Below are 21,274 nucleotides of genomic sequence, written 5' to 3' on the forward strand. Positions count from 1 at the left end.
AAGCTGGCTCTGTTGGGTTGGCTGCTGCTCATACCTAAGCTAGGAGAGGGGATAGCACTGTAACCTATGCTGTTGCTTTGCTTTGTGTATTTTGCTGACACACACATGTGCACGTTTCTGTCGGCGTTTTTGGGAACTCCCCAGGCCAGGCTCAGTTCCCTTTGTGGAAGTATTTGATGGGACTCCATTCTCAGCTCCCCGTGTGGATGTATTTGAGGGTTTCTCAATTCCCAGTTCCCCTGTAGATGTATTTGAGGTTTCTCCATCCTCAGTTCCCTGTGTAGATGTATTTGATGGGCCTCCACTCTCAGTTCCCCATGTAGATGTATTTGAGGGGTGCTCCAGATGTATTTGAGGGTTTCTAAAATCTCAGTTCCCCGTGTAGGTGTATTTGAGGTTTCTCCACTCTCTGTTCCCTGTGTGGATGTATTTGGGGGTTTCTCCATTCCCAGTTCCCTGTATAAATATCTTTGAGGGTTTCTCCACCCTCAGTTCCCTGTGTAGATGTGTTTAAGGATTTCCCCACTCTCAGTTCCCTGTGTAGATGTATTTGATGGGGCAGGCCAGGTTCAGTACCCCATGTAGATGTATTTGAGGTTTCTCCACTCTCAGTTCCCCGTGTAGATGTATTTGATGGGGGAGGCCAGGTTCAGTTCCCTGTGTAGATGTATTTGGGGTTTCCCCACTCTCAGTTCCCCGTGTAGATGTATTTGCAGGTTTCTCCATTCCCAGTTCCCTGTGTAGATGTATTTAAGGGTTTCTCCACTCTCAGTTCCCCATGTAGATGTATTTGAGGTTTCTCCACTCTCAATTCCCCGTGTAGATGTATTTGATGGGGCAGGCCAGGTTCAGTACCCCATGTAGATGTATTTTAGGGTTTCTCCACTCTCAGTTCCCTGTGTAGATGTATTTGCAGGTTTCTCCACTCTCAGTTCCCTGTGTAGAGGTACTTGAGGGGTGCTCCAGATGTATTTGAGGTTTCCCCACTCTCAGTTCCCTGTGTAGATGTATTTAATATGGGAGGCCATTCCCAGTTCCCTGTGTAGATGTATTTGATGGGGGAGGCCAGGTTCAGTTCCCTGTGTAGATGTATTTGAGGAGTGCTCCAGATGTATTTGAGGTTTCCCCACTCTCAGTTCCCCGTGTAGATGTATTTGATGGGGCAGGCCAGGTTCAGTACCCCACGTAGATGTATTTTAGGGTTTCTCCACTCTCAGTTCCCTGTGTAGATGTATTTGGGGTTTCCCCACTCTCAGTCCCCTCTGTAGATGTATTTAATATGGGAGGCCATTCCCAATTCCCTATGTAGATGTATTTGCAGGTTTCTCCACTCTCAGTTCCCTGTGTAGAGGTACTTGAGGGGTGCTCCAGATGTATTTGAGGTTTCCCACTCTCAGTTCCCCGTGTAGATGTATTTGATGGGCGAGCCCTGCCCCTCCAGCGCCAGGCTGTCTGTCTCGTTGAGGGTGTCGCTCTCTCCGGGGCGGTTGGCGCTCTTGGCCCGGCTCAGCCGCGACTGCAGCCGCTCGTGCTCCTTGCGCAGCTGGGAGTAGGAGTGGGAGAAGGTGTGGAAGATGGAGGTGGCGGGGAAGGACATGATGAGGATCCCGCTGAGGATGCTGCTGAGAGCCACCATCTGTCCCGGCACGCTGCGCGGCACCATGTCCCCGTAGCCCACGGTGGTCATGGAGATGATGGCCCACCAGTACGAGGCGGGGATGCTGGTGAACTCCAGCACCCTGCCGGACTCGTTCTCGGCCAGGTACACCAGGGGGGAGAAGAGGGTGACGGCCACGCAGAGGAAGAGCAGCAGCAGCCCGAACTCCCGCGTGCACTTGCGCACGGTGAGGCCCAGCGTCTGCAGGCCCAGGGAGTGCCGGGCAAGGCGCATCACGTACAGGATCCTCAAGGCACGTAGCACCCGCAGCACCAGCCCCACCTTCTCCAGGTACGTGTTGCTGCTCGGCCTGTCCTCCTCCTCGCCGGGGTCGTCCTCTGAGAAGATGAGCGAGGCGTAGTAAGGGGAAATGGCCAGGAAGTCGATGATGTTCAGGGGGCCTTTGAAGAACTGACACTTGCTCCTGGCCTGGATGAAGCGGAGGCAGAACTCCAGGGAGAACCAAGCCACGCAGATGGTCTCGATGACAAAGATGTAATAGCACTTCTGGGAACACTCGCCCTGGCACAAAGCAGAGAGGGAAATAAACAAAAGAACAGTCTGTGAGCCAGCATCCAGAAAACACTGAGGGAGAAGCAATATGGATCTGCCTGAGTCACTGGCACCAGAGATAAACAAGCCCCAGCTCACAGGTAGTGTGGCAGCTGTCCTTCGGTTGTGTACAGAGAATATTGAGCACATGAGACAGCTGAACAAACAGATCTACCTACCTGCCTCATTTTACTGTGCTGCTTCTTCCAACCTGCTTCAATGACACCCATCTGTGTGTAAAGTCCTGGCATGCAGGCTGTAAGTCCTGAAAAAATCCCACTTTCTGCTGCACTTGGGAGCAACAAGTCTTTCTGTGTTACAGAACTGGCCAGCAGAGGTTCCCCTTCAGGAGCATGTTTTACCTTGCCCAACCCTCAGATCAATTTAGCTCTGTAGCACCATTTGGGGATTTTTCCTTTCTGCACAGTAAGCTGTCGAGCCCATATTTTACCCCTAAAATGAAACACCACAGAAGCTAATGAAGGTTTGGCCCTGCCAGGGCTCTTCAGGCAGGGTCAGGCTGTGGCTCCATTTGCAGTCAGTGGAGTGCATTGATGCCTGCAGAGCTGCTGACTGGGCTCGATGGGATTGCCTGCAATCAGCAGTTGTGTTATGCTCACTCTTCCTGAGCCCTGAATTATTGGTACAGTGCAGCCTGGACTCTGCACAGACCTGCCTCTGCTCACTCCAGTGATGTGGCCTGTGAATTATTCATTGTTCCCATCAAGGTTTATTCAGTTTTTTGTTAGCTGGGCTGAATTACCAGTACATCTGTTATTTATTTGCCTTTAGACATTTGCAGGTGACATTGCTCTCAGGTCATCATGGGGTTTTCCCTATTCCTTCCTTAGAAAATAGAAGAAAAAGAATTTTGTTCACTGGAAGATTTAACCATTGAGATGTAGAGTGTCTTTTGAACTGAGTGTGAAATTTCAAGGTGTAGCAATGTAGAGACTGTTTGGGAGATTTTTAATTCCTGCCACCTTAAGTGACCTCAGTATTCCCTATGGAAATGTATATTTACTTAGTGAGGGCAATTTATGCTGTCAGCATAATGAGAACATGCTCACTGACTTCACACTGGGAGATGGATTTCATCCCAAGAGTTTATATGTGAATGTTTTATGTATTAGGAACATTTGTATATATTATGGAATGCACCTGACTTGATTTATACAGAATATCCCTCTCTAATATCAGTATCTTCAAACATTCTTCATCCCTTTGAATATCCTGTTCAAAAGCAGCAAATATTGAAATAAGGGGGGAAGGAAATATCAACCACCAAAGCCAATTTCTGTTTTTCCCAGTAGTTTTGAGGATTTTTACACCTCAGTGTTTTATGTGGCTCTCAGAACTGTTGTCCAAAGAACAGGCAGAACACACTGATTTCAAACCTCTGCTCTCACCAAAATACTGATGCCCTTGTGTCAGTGGCAGATTTCATTTTTGCCACCACGTTCCTGTTAGTTACTTTCAGTATGGCTCAAATACCCTGATCCATGAAAGGATTTTTTTGCCTAAATGTCCGATAAAGAAATCTTTGTGCCACAACAGCTTCAATACAATTCCTCTTTCTGAACAAACCAGACACATTTGGATATTCTGGTGTTCAGCACCTGCCAACACAAACCACAACAAACTCCCTCCCTTGACCTCACCATTAATTAAAGCAGAATTCTGGGGGTTTATTTCTGGATCTTTGAGTCAAATCTTCACTGAGCTCTTTCTCCTCCTGCTGCAGTTTTGCTCATGGTGGAGTGGAAGCTCTAAAAGCTCCGAGCTGGTGTGGTGCTGACTGTGAGCAAGAGGAGAAAATGAGGTTTTATTTATAACTGACCACAGCCTATTTTGGGAGGGCTTTTTCAACAAAACCATTGACATCAATCTCAATTCAACCTGTCACTGACTTTGATGGGAGAGCAGTTATGACAGGCCCAGCAGTGAGTATGTAACTCTTTATACTTTCTTCATCCTGCAGATTTACTTTTCAACAATGCAAGGATTTATCAGGATTTATGGAACTTGCCTCCAGCAGAAATTCTACAACCTATGATATAAATGTAATAAAATGAGTGCCTGGTATTGATCTTCTGTATGAAATGAGCATTTGGCTCAGCAATGAACGAAACAATATTTTGTGTGTAAAAAGATATATACTGAGCCTGGTGCCTGAAATATTGAGTGGTTTCTTAGATTTATAAACTACCTCAAAGGAGCAGAGGAGTTGTTTCAAACTCCTCTACCACCAGAGATAGTAAAAAAATTCAAGCTTCCTTTTGATTATCTCCCTCTGGTGTATAAGAGAGTGGCTTATTTTCCATGTTCTCTGATGTGCTGGAGTTTAGGGTGTTACAGTGAGATTGCTCATTTTAGGGTATTTCTGTTAAATTATCTTTAAATAGGGAAAAAAAAAAGTAGGTTCATAATAGAATAGAAAAACAGCAGTACTGAACCCAGTTAACCCAGTTCCCTCAACAGCCAGAGGAAAGAGCTGCCCAAGGCAACTCTCTGCCTTCTGTTTTCCACTCACAGAATCCCAGAATTTGGTTTGGGTAGAATGTAGCTCAAAGACCAGGTGGCTCCAAGCCCTGTCCAACCTGCCCTTGGATACTTCCAGGGATGGGGCAGCAAAAAAGAAATTTATTCACTGATTGTGCACTCCAGATAAATGTGCTTGAGATATGTGCCACTCACAAGATAAAAAGAGACAAATTTCCTGGCCTCTTAGTTTGCCAGGAAACATTAACTGAAGTGTAATGACATCCAGGATAACAAACAAAATCAGATCCCAGAGTTATGCAGCACTAGGCTAACTTACAACAGGTATAAATCTCATCTAGTGAAAATAATATCTTCACAAGCATCAATAATTTTAGTTATGCACAGGGAGACTGAATCAGAATTTCCCCTGCAGCATACATCTCTCATCTATCCATGCTGGTTTCCAGATGCTGTCCACTTTTTTAATGTGTTCTAGACAAGGAAAAACTTTATTAGTGTTGAATAATTGCATGACACCACCAGGGTCTGCTCTGTGTCACTTGTGTCCCACCTGTCTGCACCCTAAGATAATTGACAATTAAAACATGCTTTGAAAAACTTGTTCTGAATCATTATCTGATCCACCAGTGAGTTTCCTACTGTCAAACATTTACCCCAATACGTTTTTCAGTGAGTATTTACCCTTTATTCCCTCTTAATCTGAAGTACAATGAGGAAAGAAATCCTGTTGTTCCAATTCTGTTGGGAGTGCAGTGCTGAGCTGTGTGAGGATAAAATTGGATAGGTACCAACTTTCTGCCCTGGGTGTGATTGACTCTAAGTGGAAGTTTATTGGCAGCAATCTGAGCCTGTTTTCTGTGGTGTGTAATTTGGGATTTCCCACAATCTCTAAACAGGGTGGAGTCTGGGAGGTAAAACAAGCAAAACTACAGCATTTCCCATGCTCTCCATCCTGTGCTTGCCAGGGAACTCTGCTCAGGATGGTGTCAGTGATTCCAAGTGCTTGTGTCAAATGATCTACTCTCAAGTTAAATAGCAAAAGTTCCTCCAGTGTTCACAGAACACTTTGCTAATGAGCACAGCTTGATCAGTATCTGGATTATTTCAGAATCATGTCATGTTTCCAGAGCTTTAGAGTGGAAATCAATGTATACCTCAGCACAAGGTACATGTGTTACTTACACAGCACACTTGTGAGAAAGGAATCTCGTGTTATGGATGAAGCCAAGCTGATAAAAGTCCTTGAACCCAGCTAGAAATCATGACTGCAGCCCTGCATGCAAACACTGTTATTTCCAGGGCATTGATGGGCACCAGCTGGCTCATCATCATAAAACAAATGAGCAACGGGCTGCAGGGACCTGAGCCCTGCTCCAGCCAGCCCTGCCCGAGCTGCAGCAGCAATGGCTCCCGAGGAGAGGCTGTCCTGGTGCTCAGTGACCCACACCCAACAGAGCCAGAACCAGGCAGGGAAGGAGCTCAGGGAGCACCTGCTCCATCCTATTGGAGTGCTGGAGGAGTTTCCTTGCACACAGGACCTGCACCACCTTGTCCCTCTGCAGTGGAAGGACAGGCTGCCAGAGTGTCACTGTTCACACCAGGAGCGTGCCTGGTGCAAGGTCACAGTTCACATCTGCTGAATTTCTCCTGGCAGGGGCAGGTTTTGCTTGGCACAGCCAGGTTGCTGCTCAGACCCTTGCTCTGCCCTGTGGACAGAGGGCAGTGCCCACTGGAGTGGCAGCAGATGGGCTCAGCCTGTGCTGGGCTCCCGAGCTGCCTTCTGCCACCTTGTGCTGTCCAGCACTTGTCCCAGCAGGGCTGCTCCTCCTGCAGCCTGCCCCTTTGGCCAAAATCACCCAGCCCTCCAGGTGCAGGGTTTGGAAGTAAAACTGGCAGGAATTTCCCTCCCTAAGCCCAAGGCTGCTGTTTCCTGGGTTTGGGGCTGTCTTGCAGATATTTTGCACTTCTCAGTCATACCTGGGCAGTGTGTCCTGGTCTAGAGCTTCTCCCTGAGCAATTCCCTGTGTGTGAAAAGTACAAACCAATGGGATGATGAAAAAACGAGCTTTGGTTCTTGCCCTTGCCCGCTCACAGAGCAGTGGGAATTCAGGAGAGGCTGCAGGTCTAGAGAAGGGTTAGGAGGGAGCAGAGGCACAGCAAGACCTGGGTGTAGGATCTGAGCCACCCAGCTGGCTCCAAGCTGTTCTTACCCTGTTGGGAGCAGGGAATGAACAGACACAGGGCAGAAATCCCTTTTTGGCTGTGAGGTGATGGTTTGGTTGGGAGATGTGGTGCCAACCCTGCCTACCTGAGCTCCAGGATCCTGCAGTGCTGCAGGTACTGCTGAATCACTGCGGCCGCATTGACGCTGCTATTTGAATAATTAAACCACGCTCTGCTGAATCAAATGACGGGGAGGGAGAGCCTGAAAACCCCGTGTTATGGATCACATCAGCACCTGGGTTTATGGCTCCAGCCTGATGCAATAGAATCAGAAGGTTACAGCCTGCTGAGAAGAGACTCTAACCTGATTTAGGGAATGATGAGCTTGTTAAAGCAGTGCTGTGTACTCTGAGAACACAATGAGCTCCCACTTGTCCTACGTGATGGGAAAGAAGCCTGGACATAGCAAAACAATTCCTACAACTATGACATTTGAGGAAACTGAACTAATATTGATACTGTATTAATGTGGACATTAGAAAGAACAGAGAAAGAAATGTATGCTGTGTCCAACAACTAATTATCCCTTATAGGGCAGAAGTACCTAAAGCACCTAAATAAAAGTACTTAAAATAGAAGTACCTGAATAAAAGAAGCACCTAAAATGAAATGTTACAAATAACTTTTAAACTTGGGTCCTTAGTCTGCAAACACTGCCAGAGTCAGTCTGAAGAATCTGAATTTGATTTAAACCACTTGGTGACTCCAAAGTGTTGGTGTTAGCAGAAAGATGTGAAAGAGTGAACTTTTTCTTGTATTTCTAGCAAGGAATCTAACAGACAATTTTGTAACTGTGAAGAGCAGTACAGTCAAAATGACAAGGAATTTATCTGGCTTGGGAGGATAACCTTCAACTGACTTCAGCAATTTTGCTGCAGGTCGGTGCATTTTGCCTGTTACTGTTTCTTTGCTCCTTTTCTCACTGTATTGTAAATTATCTTTGGAGCAGAAATCCTTTCTTATTGTAACTCTGGAGTAGAGAGGGTCCCAAATACAGCTGAATCTGTTTTAAGGGAAGATACTGGTGCTACTGAGAGGTGCTGGGAAGGAGCTTGGAGGATAAATTAGTTTCAAGCAGAGTTTTCCAGAGGTGGAATGGGAACACCCATCTTCCCAGAGAGGACATTTATTAAACACTCACCTGAGCTGAGCCCCTTGAGGGCAGTCAGGTGAGGGAACAGGCTTTTGTAGCAATCACAACCCTGAAAGCAGCAAGAGGGGCAAGAAACCCTGATCCCCAGTGAGGGACACGTGCTGGCACACTGCCCAGCTGTTGGGGCACTGCCCAGTGCAGAACAGCTGGAACAGCTGGAACAGCTGGAGCAGCTGTGCCCCCCCAGCGTGGCGTGCAAAGCTCGGAGCCTTGGCGCTGCTGGGACACAGCCAAAAGGAGATGAAGAGAAGGCACACAGATAATGTCTAATTGTGCTCTCTGAACACTGGGCACTGGCCCCGGGATGCATTCCCTCCCTGGAGGGTCAGCAGTCTGTGCAGACCCTGATTTTGGGTGGCAAGAGGAGAGAGCTGGGGCACAGAGGGCTGGCAGTGCTCTTTTGGAGAGCAGGAATTCAGTGATATCAACTTTATCAGTGCTGTGCACAACAGACTCAGTGCTGAATGCTGCAGTTCTGGGGGTGGATGCCTGGGAAGTGGTCACTGATAATGTGGAACTCTGAAATCAGAGCTTTAACCTAACAGTTCAATTTCAAGGTCAAAGCTCCCGGTGTTTCTGACCTTAGAATAAAGCAGATCCCATAAAACATTAATTTACAAGCAAATATCAAAGTCCCAGGCATGAATATTTCGATTTCTGTTGTTTAATGGCTTGTTATTTATCCTTTCTTCAATCATTATTAATTTATCTAATTCAGCGCATGGAGCACACAAATTAGCTGGGTTCTGCTGTGCTGAGGACAGCTGGAGCAGGAGGGGTTTGGTGCTCCACTGAAACACATTTTCCTGCGTTCCTCACCGATCAAAGTGGTCAGAAAAAAAATCAGAAGTGCACTGGATGCTCGGACAATTTAAGAGAGGGATTGTCTGCAGAAAGTGACCTGATAAGAACCCAGAATAAAGTGCTTGAGCAGCTGCAATAAAGCCAAAGCACATCCAGCTTTATTTTGCTCCAAGTAATTTCAAGTCATTTGTATATAGCAGTGTATTTATAGATAGGCATGTACACATAGGCCTTTATAGTCTTGCACTTTAAATGAGCATTACATTTTCTTTCTCTTCACAATAAGGCAAATAAATTGGGTATTTTCCCCCTGTAAAGTAAAATTATTCTAGTTTTAAAGAAAACCTGTTTCTAGGCAGTTTCCCCCAGTGTGCAAGTCAAATATTCTTTAGTATTATACAGAAAACTTCAGCAACATTAAGCATTAAAAACTAATCAAGGCCTCCAGAATTATGGTGTAGAATTTAAAAAAAAAATTAAAAGTGGTTCTATATCTTAAGTACTGGGTTCTCCTCATCTGATCATGTTTTCTGAATTCTGAATGCAACCAGAGACTAGAAACTCACTCTTTTATAAGGAACTTGATTTTCACATAATTAAATGATCCCAGGAAAAGAAGCTTTTAAAAAAATGAGTATTCTGTGTTTCAGGATAAAACCTTCACATGAAACAGCAGTGGCTGCAGCTTATCATGATTTTTTTCATTAGGTCTTATAAAATACCTAAAGCAATTCCAAGCTTCTCAAGGTCAATTAAAAGCAAACACAAAATTAGGAGTAACAAGGTCAGGGCATGGAAATATCTGGGGGTTCTCTTCCCCCTGACCTTAATTTGCTGCACAGACCTTGCTGCAGCCTTTCTGCTGAGTCATTTCTCTGGAGGGTGCCGGTTTTAGGGACTCATTAAATGAAATATCTCATCCCAAGGAAAGTCCCAAGAGTACTTCAAAGTGTTCTCCCTCTCCAGGCCCTTCTGCAGTGTTTTACCCCACGGCTTGCTGGTGTAATGATGTTTTTCTCCCTTTGGGTTGGATGTGCTGAGCAGTGGCAGTTTCAGTGACCCCTCTTAGATCCTGATTGTGACTCTTGTGTGGGACTGGGACTTTCAGGGGCTTTGATGGGACTTCTGTCTCTAGTGGGATGCTCTGAATGTCTTCATTTGAGGATGAATTTTGTCACTTCATCTTTCCCATCCTGTGTGCTTGGTCTCCAGCTCAGATCTGCAGTTCTCTCGAGCTGCCTGTTCAGATCAATAACAGATCTCCTCACCTCTAAATATGCCTCTTTTTTTTATTTCTACGTGCCTTGATTACTGCACTTTGGTGATATTAAATCTGCTTTTTTACCAAAGACACTTTGAGCTCCACAAAGAACTGGTGCAAATATCATGGACAAGGCTGTATTATCAGGATACATGCAAGGATATACACAAGGATGTATTCTCCCCTGGAGAATGTGAGAATTCTGTTGTTTGACTCCTAAATAACATAACCTTGTCACTCTTTCCTTACCCTCATAAATAATAAAACCTTTTGTATATTAATTTCATGGTCAGACTCAAACTGGAGCTCAGCAGAGCTGCTGCTTTGCTACTCCACATTTTTGCTGAACTTTTTGCTCACCCCTCACCTGGCACTGCTGTCTGGGATTCACAGCATGTGCAGTTATGAGATAAACTCACAGAAATGTTTGCCCAAATCTCCGCTGTTTTCTTTCATCAGGAGGTTCCTAAACGCCCTCTGACATAATCTGGAGTGTGTGGACGGTGTGGCTTGTAACAACTCCTCCTTTATTTCGCTTTGAGCTGCATCCCCCCTCCCTCCCCTCCTGTTTCCAGGGTGACTGGGTTTCCCTGATGCAGATGCTCTCTCCTGGCTCGCTGCCACCCCTCTCCCGGAGGCAGAGCGGAGTTTTCACTTTCCCTCGCAGGGTGAGCACTCCTGGTTGCTCTTCTGCCTGCCCGGGCAGCTTTGCTCCCCTCCGAGCAGAGCTGGCTCAGCAGCTGCTGAAAGGACGAGGAACCTGCTGTGCCTGCAGGGTGGGATCAGCAGCCTCGGAGCCAACTGAGGCAAGTGCAAGTCACCTTGCCTTATTTTTCCTTTTTTTTTTTTTTTTTTTTTTTTTTTTCTTATTTCCTTTTTTTTTTTTTTTTTTGACTCTGATCCTTCTTGAGCTGGAGCCCAGCCAGTTTTCCCTCTCTTAATGTGGCTGTGAGGAGGAACTACAGGACCCTAGAGTGGTACATAAGCAGCAGAGGTAAAGCCTTTTTTGTCTGTTTTTCAGAATGGGTTCTATGGATAAATTCAATTTCCACTGCTGGTGACATTGGAAAATGGATCCTTGCAGTACTTTTAAGGGCATTTACCTCAGAGCTTTTGCCAAGCTTTAACTCAGAATTGAATAAACCTCACGATAGGGCATCTTTGAGTTCAGGTGTGGAATTTCAGGTTGTTCAGAAACTTTGCGAAGGAATTTGACTGTTTTCTGTCACTGAGCAAACAGATATCGAATAATCTTTGTGTTCAGCCCAAAAAGCAAAAATTTCAGGTCCTGCATGCCGGTCTCAGGTGCTGGTAAATGTGGCCCCATCTTGGAATCACTCTCTGAGGTCAGTGAACTGTTCTGAGTTACAAAGAGTTGATTTTGCTAAGTATGACTCAGCTGCAGCCAAGAAGTCCTGATTTTAGTCAATTAACATCATGGAGTGATTTGTTCAGCTCTAGATAAAATGCTCTTTTGAGATCCCAGTAAAGAAATCTTAGTTGTTGCAGGCTAAGAATTTAGGGATGGAAATTTAGGGATGCCAAATCTGCTTGTTAGTAGTTCAAATTCTCTGCTTTTCCACAAGGCATGAGCATTTTGTCTCATATATTCCCCTATGTTTCCTGAGGCAGAACATCACATAATTCAAAGAACAGGGCTTTTAATGCTCTGTATTCTGGGGCACAATGACAAAGTGCATCAGGCTGGTGCTGTAAATTATGGAATGCTTCCAAATATTTGGATAAATGTGGTCCTTTCCTCAAGTTCATCCTTCATCCTCTCCCCTGCACTTTCAACCATCCATCCTTTGAGCTTGTTTCAATGCAGTTTGCTGGTTTTTAAAGTACTGGTATATATGCAAATCTCTAAGTAGTAATGTCATCCTTATTTTATGGGAAATCCAGGAACAGCAGCCCCCAGACACACTTATAACCCTCAGCATGCTTTTCTTTCTCACTTAGTAAATTGTTTTTAAAACACACAACCTCTTACATCCAGCAGAGCTCTGCTCATGTGCTGATTCTTTTGCATGGGGCTTATTTATCAAAGCTTTTCCTGCAGTGGTTGGGAAATGGAGATAAAAAAGCATCGAGCCACTTGCATTAACAAAGTTAGTAGGAAGCACTTGCTGGAGCAGAGTTTGTAATGTTTGTACATCAGGCTGGAAGAAGGATGTTCTATATTTAAAGTACTTCCTTGGAAGAGGCATTGGAACAGTGTTAACAGCTTTTCCTGTGAGCACAGCTTTTCCTTTTTTCAGCCAAGGAGAAATAGCTGAGGAAGGCTGCAAGAGCACCGGGCTTGTTCCTGAAAGGTTGGAGCCTTCCTGAGCAAATGGGAGTTAATATCCAAGGGGTTAAAATGGAACAGGGAATGGTCTCAGATTTCAGCCTTCTGTGATTTCAGCCTCAGTTTTATTCCAAGCCATCAAATATCAGGATGTATTTTAACCATGACAAGGCTGCTGTGACCAACGGCTTGAGCAGTAAAACAGATACAGGTTTTTGTCTTGTGCACACCAGGCTGTGCTATAAATGTAAAAATGGCTTTATTCATCAGTACATGACACTCTGAGGAGTGTCTTGTCTTACAGCAGGGGTTGGGGCAGGGGGTTCATTTGTCACAGATTTCCTCAGCACTTTTGGAAGGGCAACTTGCAAATGAAGTGCAGGATTCATTACAGAGATTAGTCAAGGTTATTTGATGAATTTGGAGTTTACCACATGTGAAATAACTTTGGATTCTTACTTTTCCTCTGGTCTATTATTACAAAAATAAATCTTTTAAATGCTGAAATATTTACAGCAGTGTGATAGAGAAGATCCTTCATATGTGATACAGGCTTGATTTATTTACCCTGAATTAATGGGGATGAGTTCTTTGAGAAGGGTTTAAATGCAGTTAACGGTTCAGATAGTGCTTGGTATTGCTCCTACAATATGTACACATATATGGGACAAATAAAGAATTCTCTTAGCATGGAATTGTGATTCTTGGAGGCACAGCTTTTAAGTATCAGTATGTGCAAAAATACCTGATCTGCCTCTCACCCTTCAATCTTTATGCAACTACTGAAGTGTAAGATATAAAAATTAATGAATATTTCTCCCCCTTTAAGCATCTGAAAGTTTTATCACAAGGGAAGATACCCAGCTGTTTTAAAAGTAAAATGTCAGAGGAAATATTTCTGTAGCTGATGTGTCCAAGGGAGAGATTGTCTGTAACTAGAGAGTGAAGCATCTTGCAAACTCCACAGTGTCAGCTGGGGAGTCTCAGTGCTAACAAGTTAATCTTACACTGGCAGCTGCTTCTCAAGAAGGAAAAACAGCCTTATATTGGAGAGCTGAAATATCTGCTCTGTCCAAAAAGCTTTCTTGTGCTTTAGCTAAAAATCAGCATCATACTTGTTCCCCTTATTCTTAATATGATATCAACGTGAAAATGATGGAACTAATGTGAGCCATTGCTGCATTTTCTGTCACACACTGTGCCATTAACTCTGTGCTTAGACCAGCTAAGAAGGGCTGACTTACCCTGTCTTCTTCAGCTCTCAAGTCTGGCATTGTGCTCACACAAAGGCTGATAGCTGTGGTGGCCACAAAGAGGATGGAGAGACAAGCAAAGACTTTTCCTGGCAGTCCTGACTGGGGATTGTCCACCATATCTCTGAGCCTGTTCATGAACTGCCCAAACCTGGTTTTCTCATCCAGGACACACGAAGCCTCCTTGCTCCTCCGCAGCTCCTCTTCTCTGCGGATCTCCGCCAGCTCCTGCAGCTTCTGGAACAGTTTCCGAAAGCAGCAGTTCTCCAGGTTGGACTCCTCAATGCCCCAGTACCTCAGCTCCTCCTGGAAAGACAAGGCACACATGTCTCTCAAGAGCATCAGCTTCCCCGCCGCCAAGAAGCTGACAATCATCCCAAAGGCGTTGGGGTTCCTGTCAAAGAAGAACTCGTGGGTGTCCTCGTCGTAGTCGTCACACAGCTGGATGATCTCCTCATAGCTGCTGCAAAGCTTCAGTTTGCTCAGCCTGGTCAGGGGAAACTCATCCAAGGTGCTCCAAGGCAGCAGGTACTTGATGCCTCCCACATTGATCATGATCTCTGTCTTTAAATCAACTGCAGACGCTTGGTCAGGGCGGTAAATCCTCCTGGCCCGCTGGTAATGGACCCCCTTGACAGAGGGGGTTTCAACGCCGATGGGGAGGAGGTGGCTCAGGGAATTGCAGGAGTTGTAGCTGATGTTGCTGTAGTCTTGGTCGCTGCCTCTGGAGAGAATAGGCATCTCTGAGAGTTCTCACCGGGACATCCAGAGCGGCATCAGAGCAGGGGGATCTGCCAGCCAGAAGACACAGGAATGAGGAGAAAACACAGCAGAGGTTACTGTTAGAGAAAAGGTGTTTCCAGCCACCTTCCTCAATCACCAAATTAACGAGTTTTGTAAGTAAAAGTCACCTCTGCGCTTCTTGCTGAAACCTGCAGCCCGTGAATGAGCTTTGCTCGGCAGCCTCATTGGTTGTCAGGCAACCCAGGCACAGAGCTCCAGCCTCATTCACAACTACCCGGGCTCTGCTGCCTGCAGACCCCCACGGGAACACCTCGGGCTCTTCCCGCAGCACCTCTGGCCACCGCCGCCTCTTTATTTCGTTATTTTCCGGTCGCTGTCGCTTCTCTGTCTTATTTCCATAAACCCTCAACCACGCGCTAACTCAGCTAAGCTGCTTAATAGTTATTAGAGACAGAGCGCTCAATTACCTGCCGGCAGCTGATGAGAAGTTCCTAATTGCTTTAACTGGACTGCTCAGCCCCAGATCCCTCTGCCGCCCGCTGCAGCCCGTTCTGCCTCTCGGGGGGATCGCAAGGATTGGCTGGGAGAGGTTTACAAAATGCCCCGAGTGGGGAAGTTCTGACTAAGTGATGAATATTGTGATCAACCCGACATCGTGCCGCCGCAAATTACTGAGAAGTTACAGGGGAACCTTTGCCCACCCCAAATTACTGAGAAGTTACAGGGGAACCTTTGCCCACCCCAAATTACTGAGAAGTTACAGGGTAACCTTTGCCCACCCCAAATTACTGAGAAGTTACAGGGGAACCTTTGCCCACCCCAAATTACTGAGAAGTTACAGGGGAACCTTTGCCCACCCCAAATTACTGAGAAGTTACAGGGGAACCTTTGCCCACCGCGAGGAAAACTTTGTTGAAGCAGGCACGAAGTGTTTTGTCAGCTCGGAGAGGGGCAGCGATTGAAACACCCCCCGCCTCCTTTCGGGGACAAAGACCTGGCTTTGCCCGCAGTCTCTAGAGATTATAAAAGCATTTTTTTTCCTATCCCGACACTGCGAGGAAAGTTTCCCGAAGTCACTTACCAGCAGAGCAGGGGCGGCTGCCCCGCAGGTGATGCTCACATGCCGCACACGGAGCGGGGTCCGGCTGCAGCTCCCGGGGGCACGGACCGGCATGGATCACATGGAAAATCCCTGGAGCGCTCGGGAGCTGGCTGTCCCTTCCCTCTTCCTCCTTCTCTTTGCTGGGAGGGGAAAGCAGCCGTGGGTGTTGGTGGAACATATGTTGTGCTGAGGGATGCTCAGCAAAGGTGTCCTGAGGGGCAGCTCCTCTCCCGGGGTTTCCTGGTGGGAGATGCTGAGGGAGAGCTGGTGGCTCCTGCCCTCTCCCTGCCTCTCCTCCTCTTCCCCCGGGACTGTCGATGTGGTCCTGGAAGAGGAGGGGAGAGGGGAGGGGGAAGGGCTTAGGAATAATCTCTCCAGCATCCCTTCCCTCCGTGTATCCAGCAGGCAGCAGGCAGCAACTGGGTAAGAACACGGAGTACAAGTCCCCGGCTAATGAGGTTTAATAATCAGTAATTTCTGGCAAATCTACTTAATAAAACAACTTCAGTGTCTATTAACTCCTTCCATCATAGTCGTGCTACAGTGGCTTGGTCTGGAGAAAGCACTCAGGTTTTTCAGCAGCAGTTTCCATGACCTGCAGCCCTCTTGAAACTGGGATTTGCTTTTCAATATCCCCAGATGGGAAGGGGGATTTGTAGGGTCTGTGGATGTTGTGCCTCAGCATTCCTTTGGCTATTAGGGATGTGTTTTCCTTCCATAAAGAAAAGGATCTCTGTCTTTTCCAGATCTGCAGTGCTTTCCCAACAGCCAAGAACTTTTTCCTTTCCTCTTTGCAGACGATGGGAAATCAAACCTTACCATTTTCTCTCTTTGCTGTGGGGGGCTGGGCTTGCTGTAATGCTCTTGGGTTCTGCAATTGGCATGGCACAGATTTCACACAAATTCTGTTTGCTTGATCTCCCAGAGGCTCCAAGAAACCTGGGCTCAGGTTCTGGGGACAAGGACCCTCTGTGGGGCTCCCCCGGCAGTGAGAGGAGCCCTGGCTGGTGTCTGCAGCCAGCAGGGCTGGAGGTGAATCCTTTTCCAGAGAGATGTGCCAGTGTCTGGGATTTAAATGTCACACTGGGAGTGTGAAGGTCACCAGGAGAAGTGAGGTGGGGACAGGGTGTGGGTGCTGTGGTGTGTGAGGGGCTGGTGAAGCCCTGAGCTGCTGCTCCTCAGCTCTCTGTCAGCTCTGAGCAAGGGGACAGGGAAGCCTTTGCTAATTGGACTTTTGGGGCGCATCTCTCCGGGCCCACGTGGTGCCCACAGGATTAACTTCAGATCAGGCTCCACCACTGGGGTTTTCACTCCAGCCCTAATTATGCCATCCACAGAGAAAGACCAGACAGATGCCCGAAGGCTACGGAGTTCTGGGGGCACAGCTCAGAATCACTTAAATCCTTCCCCTTTGTGCAGGACACAGCTTGCTCTGCCCATCAGTCTTCCTTATGGATTATTTCTGTAAAGGAAAAGTAAACCTATTCTAATTAACTTTGGATGGATTGCTTCACAAAAGGATAAAAGCAATTAGCATTTCCTTCCTATCTTGTGGAGTCCTTGCGTGGTGTTGTTAAAGGTTATTTTTCTGAAACCAGCTGACAAGAAGGTGAATAAATCCAAAGCTGTGTGCAATTCAGTGATTTAAGTGCTACATTTATTTTTCAAGAAATACATGTACTTTAATCTTAAGTTTTCTAAGTTTGGGTACTGTAATAGTTGTTTTATTGGGACCTGCAGCTGTGTCTGTAGCTAGATCAGGACCTCATTGCTGGCTAGAATTGTACAAATATCTGTCAGAGACAGAGGATGGGTAGAAATATTTCTATCAGAATTTTATTAATGGGAGATGAATGCACACAAAAGAAGAATACCTAATGTGGTGTCTGAGGAATCCAGGCCCTGAACCCAGCTCTGAAGGGCTTAAACATGTCCCAGAGCTGTCCTTGTGTCCTGGCCAGGCTCTCCTGGACCCTTCTGCCACATCTGTGGGAGATCCTCCTCAGCACTGAGACCTCCCTGCAGGTGAGAGAGGCAAACTCCTGGCTCAGCTCTAACATCTGCTGATGTGTTTTTTCACTTTTTAACAAACTTTCATCACTACTGCTGCAGTATTCCTGTCAAATTCTGCATGCCCTTTCCAACGTGAAGTTCATAATCCCTAATTCCTTCCTCTGTTCCCTGTTCCCCTCACAATTTCTGGAATTGCTCTCTCCCTGCTCTTTAGCCATCTGCTTATTCCAACTCCTCACACACCCTTTATGCCTTAAATGCAGTTTCCATATGCTTCGCTGTTTTCTTGGCATGGATGGCATTCCTCTCTCCTCCTTGTTTCCCTCCTTTGGCAGTTCTGCTGTTCTCCTGTGATTTGTTTCAGCCCAGCCAGGACAGGGCGCTGCTGCTGAGGGAGGGGCAGCAGGAGCTGCTGGGAGACCTGGTGGCTGTGGTGGCACAGCTCAGACCCTGTCCCTGTGACACAGGAGGACCTGGCAGGGCTGTCCTTTGAGGTGAGCACGTTTTCCCCACAGATTTCAGCCACAAAAGCCTTCACAGGGTTTTTATTCAGGGATGGATGAGAGTGGATGCTGTAGGAGATGGGAGAGCTGGTGGTGTTCACTGTCACTTGCCTGTGATCTCATCTCTCCCGTTTTGTTCTCTGCCAGAATCCTCTACAAAGAGCAGATACATGCAGAAAAAAGAGATACTTTCCCTTTTTTTCCACAGAGCACATAATAAAACTGTAGAATTTATGGGCACACGCTGTTGCAGTGGCCAAAAGTGTAAAGTATTTAGAAAAGAACTGAGACATTTATGCAAGGAAGGTTCCCCAGGCAGATCCAATGTCTGGCACAGAAAGTCTGCAACCCACCTATTCCTGGGCACCAGGGAGATGTTTTAGCACAGTGTGGATGCTTCTCCTGCTCTCCTTTCTCCCAGATTTTTGATAGAGGATGTACCTGGGGTGTGACCTTGTGGGGATTTGTTTGTGCTGAGACACCCGAGGGCAGCCTGGCCTCCCTTGGGCTGGTGTTGCACCTTTGGGTTGATCATGCAATTTTTCCTGGCGACATTTCTCTGTCAGAAGAGCCAGAGAGATCTGAATTATCTGGTTATATCCATATGTGCATGTATAGATACTCCAGACTAATGCTGTCTGTGTATAATGGGCAATCTCCCTCTGAAAGGCTCAGTGCTCCCAGCCTCCCCATCACTCTGCAGGGAGCAGCTTGCCATTTAATAAAAGCACTGTTGTCAATCCTCCTCCCTCCCCAAACAGGCTTTTTGTGATGCTTAAATATAATACCAAGATAATTGCTTTGCCTGGCATCTCTAACACAAGATGCATTTCAGGCTTTTAAAGTCGGGGGGAAAACAGAAGTGTAAATCACAATAATTATTTAAGGAAATATGAATGCACTGGAAAAGGGGAGGGAAAAAAATGAGGAAAAGAAATTAATTTTTAAAGTCTGCTCTGTCCTCATTCATTGGCTTAGAAATCAGCTCAATGCTGCATCTTCAGGGGGTGCAATTCCATCACAAAATTATTTGATGCTGTTTCTTTTGTTGATTGAGCACACAGGCTGCTGTCTGTGAGCTCTGGCTCTCCTTTAGGACTCAGTCAGTGCTTAGGCCTGCATTTTCTCAGGTCCTTTATGTTTGTGCCATGTGAATGCTGCCGATAAATAAAGCAACTTTTTTGGTTATTTGGGAAAAAAAATAGAAATTATATGTGATTGAAAAGAGCATTTAAACACCCAAAAATTCATTTAAATGCTTCCATTGTGTTTACTGGTGGTTAGCACTTCTGGAATTAATTGGATTTAGATAGCTTTGTTACATGGAAATTCAGCCTCTTTTCAGATCCCTGTGTTACTCCCTGGCCATAAAGAATAGCTTGGCCTCCTTTTCTCCATTTAATTATGACATTACACATTGCAAGGTAAACTTTAAGGATTGATGCCAACATTTTATTCAGTCCAGCAATGTTTGCTTCATGTTCCTGTTTATTCCCCCATAATTTGTCTTTATGAAGCAATAGAAATCCCCTCCCTTGCCAAATGCCTCGTTTGTATGAATAATTAAATTGACAGTAAAGCACTCAATCCACCTCTTCATTATTCAAGTCTTACCAAGTTGCAGCATTATTGATTCCAGTAGAATAATGCTGCAATGGCCCAGGAATATGTGCTAAATCAGTCTGTGGGTACCCAGGATTTGTCAAACATTTTATAAAATATCCCTGGTTCATCCCTGCCCTTGGAAACTGCAGCCATGATCCACGGCCCTGTTGTGCCACAAATTGTCCTGGAAGACTGAGTCACAGATCCCTGGCAGTGTTTTATTCATTATTTCCTTCCTTGCCTTTGTAAAACTTTCCTTTTTTCTCTCTCAAGTCTGATGAAAGCTGAAAGGGGCCACATCTGAGTCACCATTGAAACAAATGAAGCATTTGTTGCAATTTTTTGCTGTGTCAATGCAAAATAATGTTCATGACATGGAACACACCCATTTCTGTGCGGTTTCACTCCTCTCCACGCACAAACACTGAACCTGTGCCAACTTTGCTGAGGTTTCCTGTGCTCTTTTTCCTCTGGGCTGTCTAGAAAATGATGCCTGTTAATAAACAGTAGCTGAGGAAAGGAATCCCAAAGGGATAACCATTCCTACATGGACCCCGGTGGATTTTGCATAAGGGATGAATCACTTAGGTTGATTTTAGAGGGTTTAAGGAATTAAAATGTTGTGTGGCACTGGCAGGGGAAGAGCTGAGTGCCATGGCTTGGGGCTGGGTGCTGTTTCCTCTCCAGACAGCAGGAGATGGATCAGAGGGAATGCCCGGGTGCTGTGGGAGGCAGAACTGACACAGAGGCAGCCCCAGCTCTGCCCTGGCTGCAGGACAAACCCCTCCTGGTGCCATTCTCACCACACACTGCCACCGTGAGATTTCCTGGTCTTCTGAGCGTTCATATTAAAGTAGAAGTTCTCACCTTCTCACGCTCCTTCATGCAAACAGGAGATCGTGTTTTGTAGATATTTCTGCTGTGTTCACATTCTTCTCCAAAGATAAGAGAGGTTGTGTGTCAGTCCCTTTGACCAATGTGGGTGAGAGGTGGGGATTCCACTCCCCAACCCATGGTCACCTTTCTTAAAGTAATAAACACAGGAGGATTTTCTCTGCCCTGCTCTCTCTCACAACTCCCAGGTCTCAGTGTGTGGTTTGAGCGTGGCAAACAGGGACAACACAAGCTGGGGGTTCCAGGGAGGTTTTCTGCCCTCTCTGAGCACCAGGAGCTCCAAACCAAAGGGCACATCTGTCTGAGCACTGCACATCTGGAAACAAATCTGGGCAGCATTCCTGACCCTGCTGAGCAGCGAGGGGTTTGGAAGAGAGGCCTGGTGATAATCAGCAGGAGGCTGTTGCTGATAAATGAAATTTTCCCTCCATTTTCTCCCCAACTCTGCAGGCACATTTGGACTGTGCATTTTGGTGTTCCTCTCAGAGCTGAAAACATCTTGACAACAAAAACTGCGAGATAAAAATTGTGAACTGCATAAATGCTTTTCTTACCAAGTGCTTTTTATTTCAGCTCCAGAGCATTTCTGAACCACACCATTTTCATGACTGGTATCGAGGGAATCATTTCAGTGATCAGGATCACTGAAACACCACAGATATCCAATACAGAGTACAGGATACAGCCACAGAGGTAATAATTTCTTCTCTGCCCC

General features: G+C 46.1%; 1 protein-coding gene across 1 annotated transcript; it reads right to left on the reverse strand.

The window, feature by feature from the left end:
• Positions 1-1,393: 1,393 nt before the first annotated feature.
• Positions 1,394-14,439, reverse strand: KCNG4 (potassium voltage-gated channel modifier subfamily G member 4). The gene is made up of 2 exons (XM_063410763.1): positions 13,690-14,439; positions 1,394-2,179 (listed from the first exon to the last, which is right to left on the reverse strand). Exons 1-2 carry the CDS (start codon positions 14,437-14,439, stop codon positions 1,394-1,396), a joined length of 1,536 nt encoding a protein of 511 aa, XP_063266833.1.
• Between the last annotated feature and the right edge of the window lie 6,835 nt (positions 14,440-21,274).

The sequence above is a fragment of the Prinia subflava genome, chromosome 13, assembly GCF_021018805.1.
Source record: "Prinia subflava isolate CZ2003 ecotype Zambia chromosome 13, Cam_Psub_1.2, whole genome shotgun sequence".
In the NCBI taxonomy this organism is placed as follows: Eukaryota; Metazoa; Chordata; class Aves; order Passeriformes; family Cisticolidae; genus Prinia; species Prinia subflava.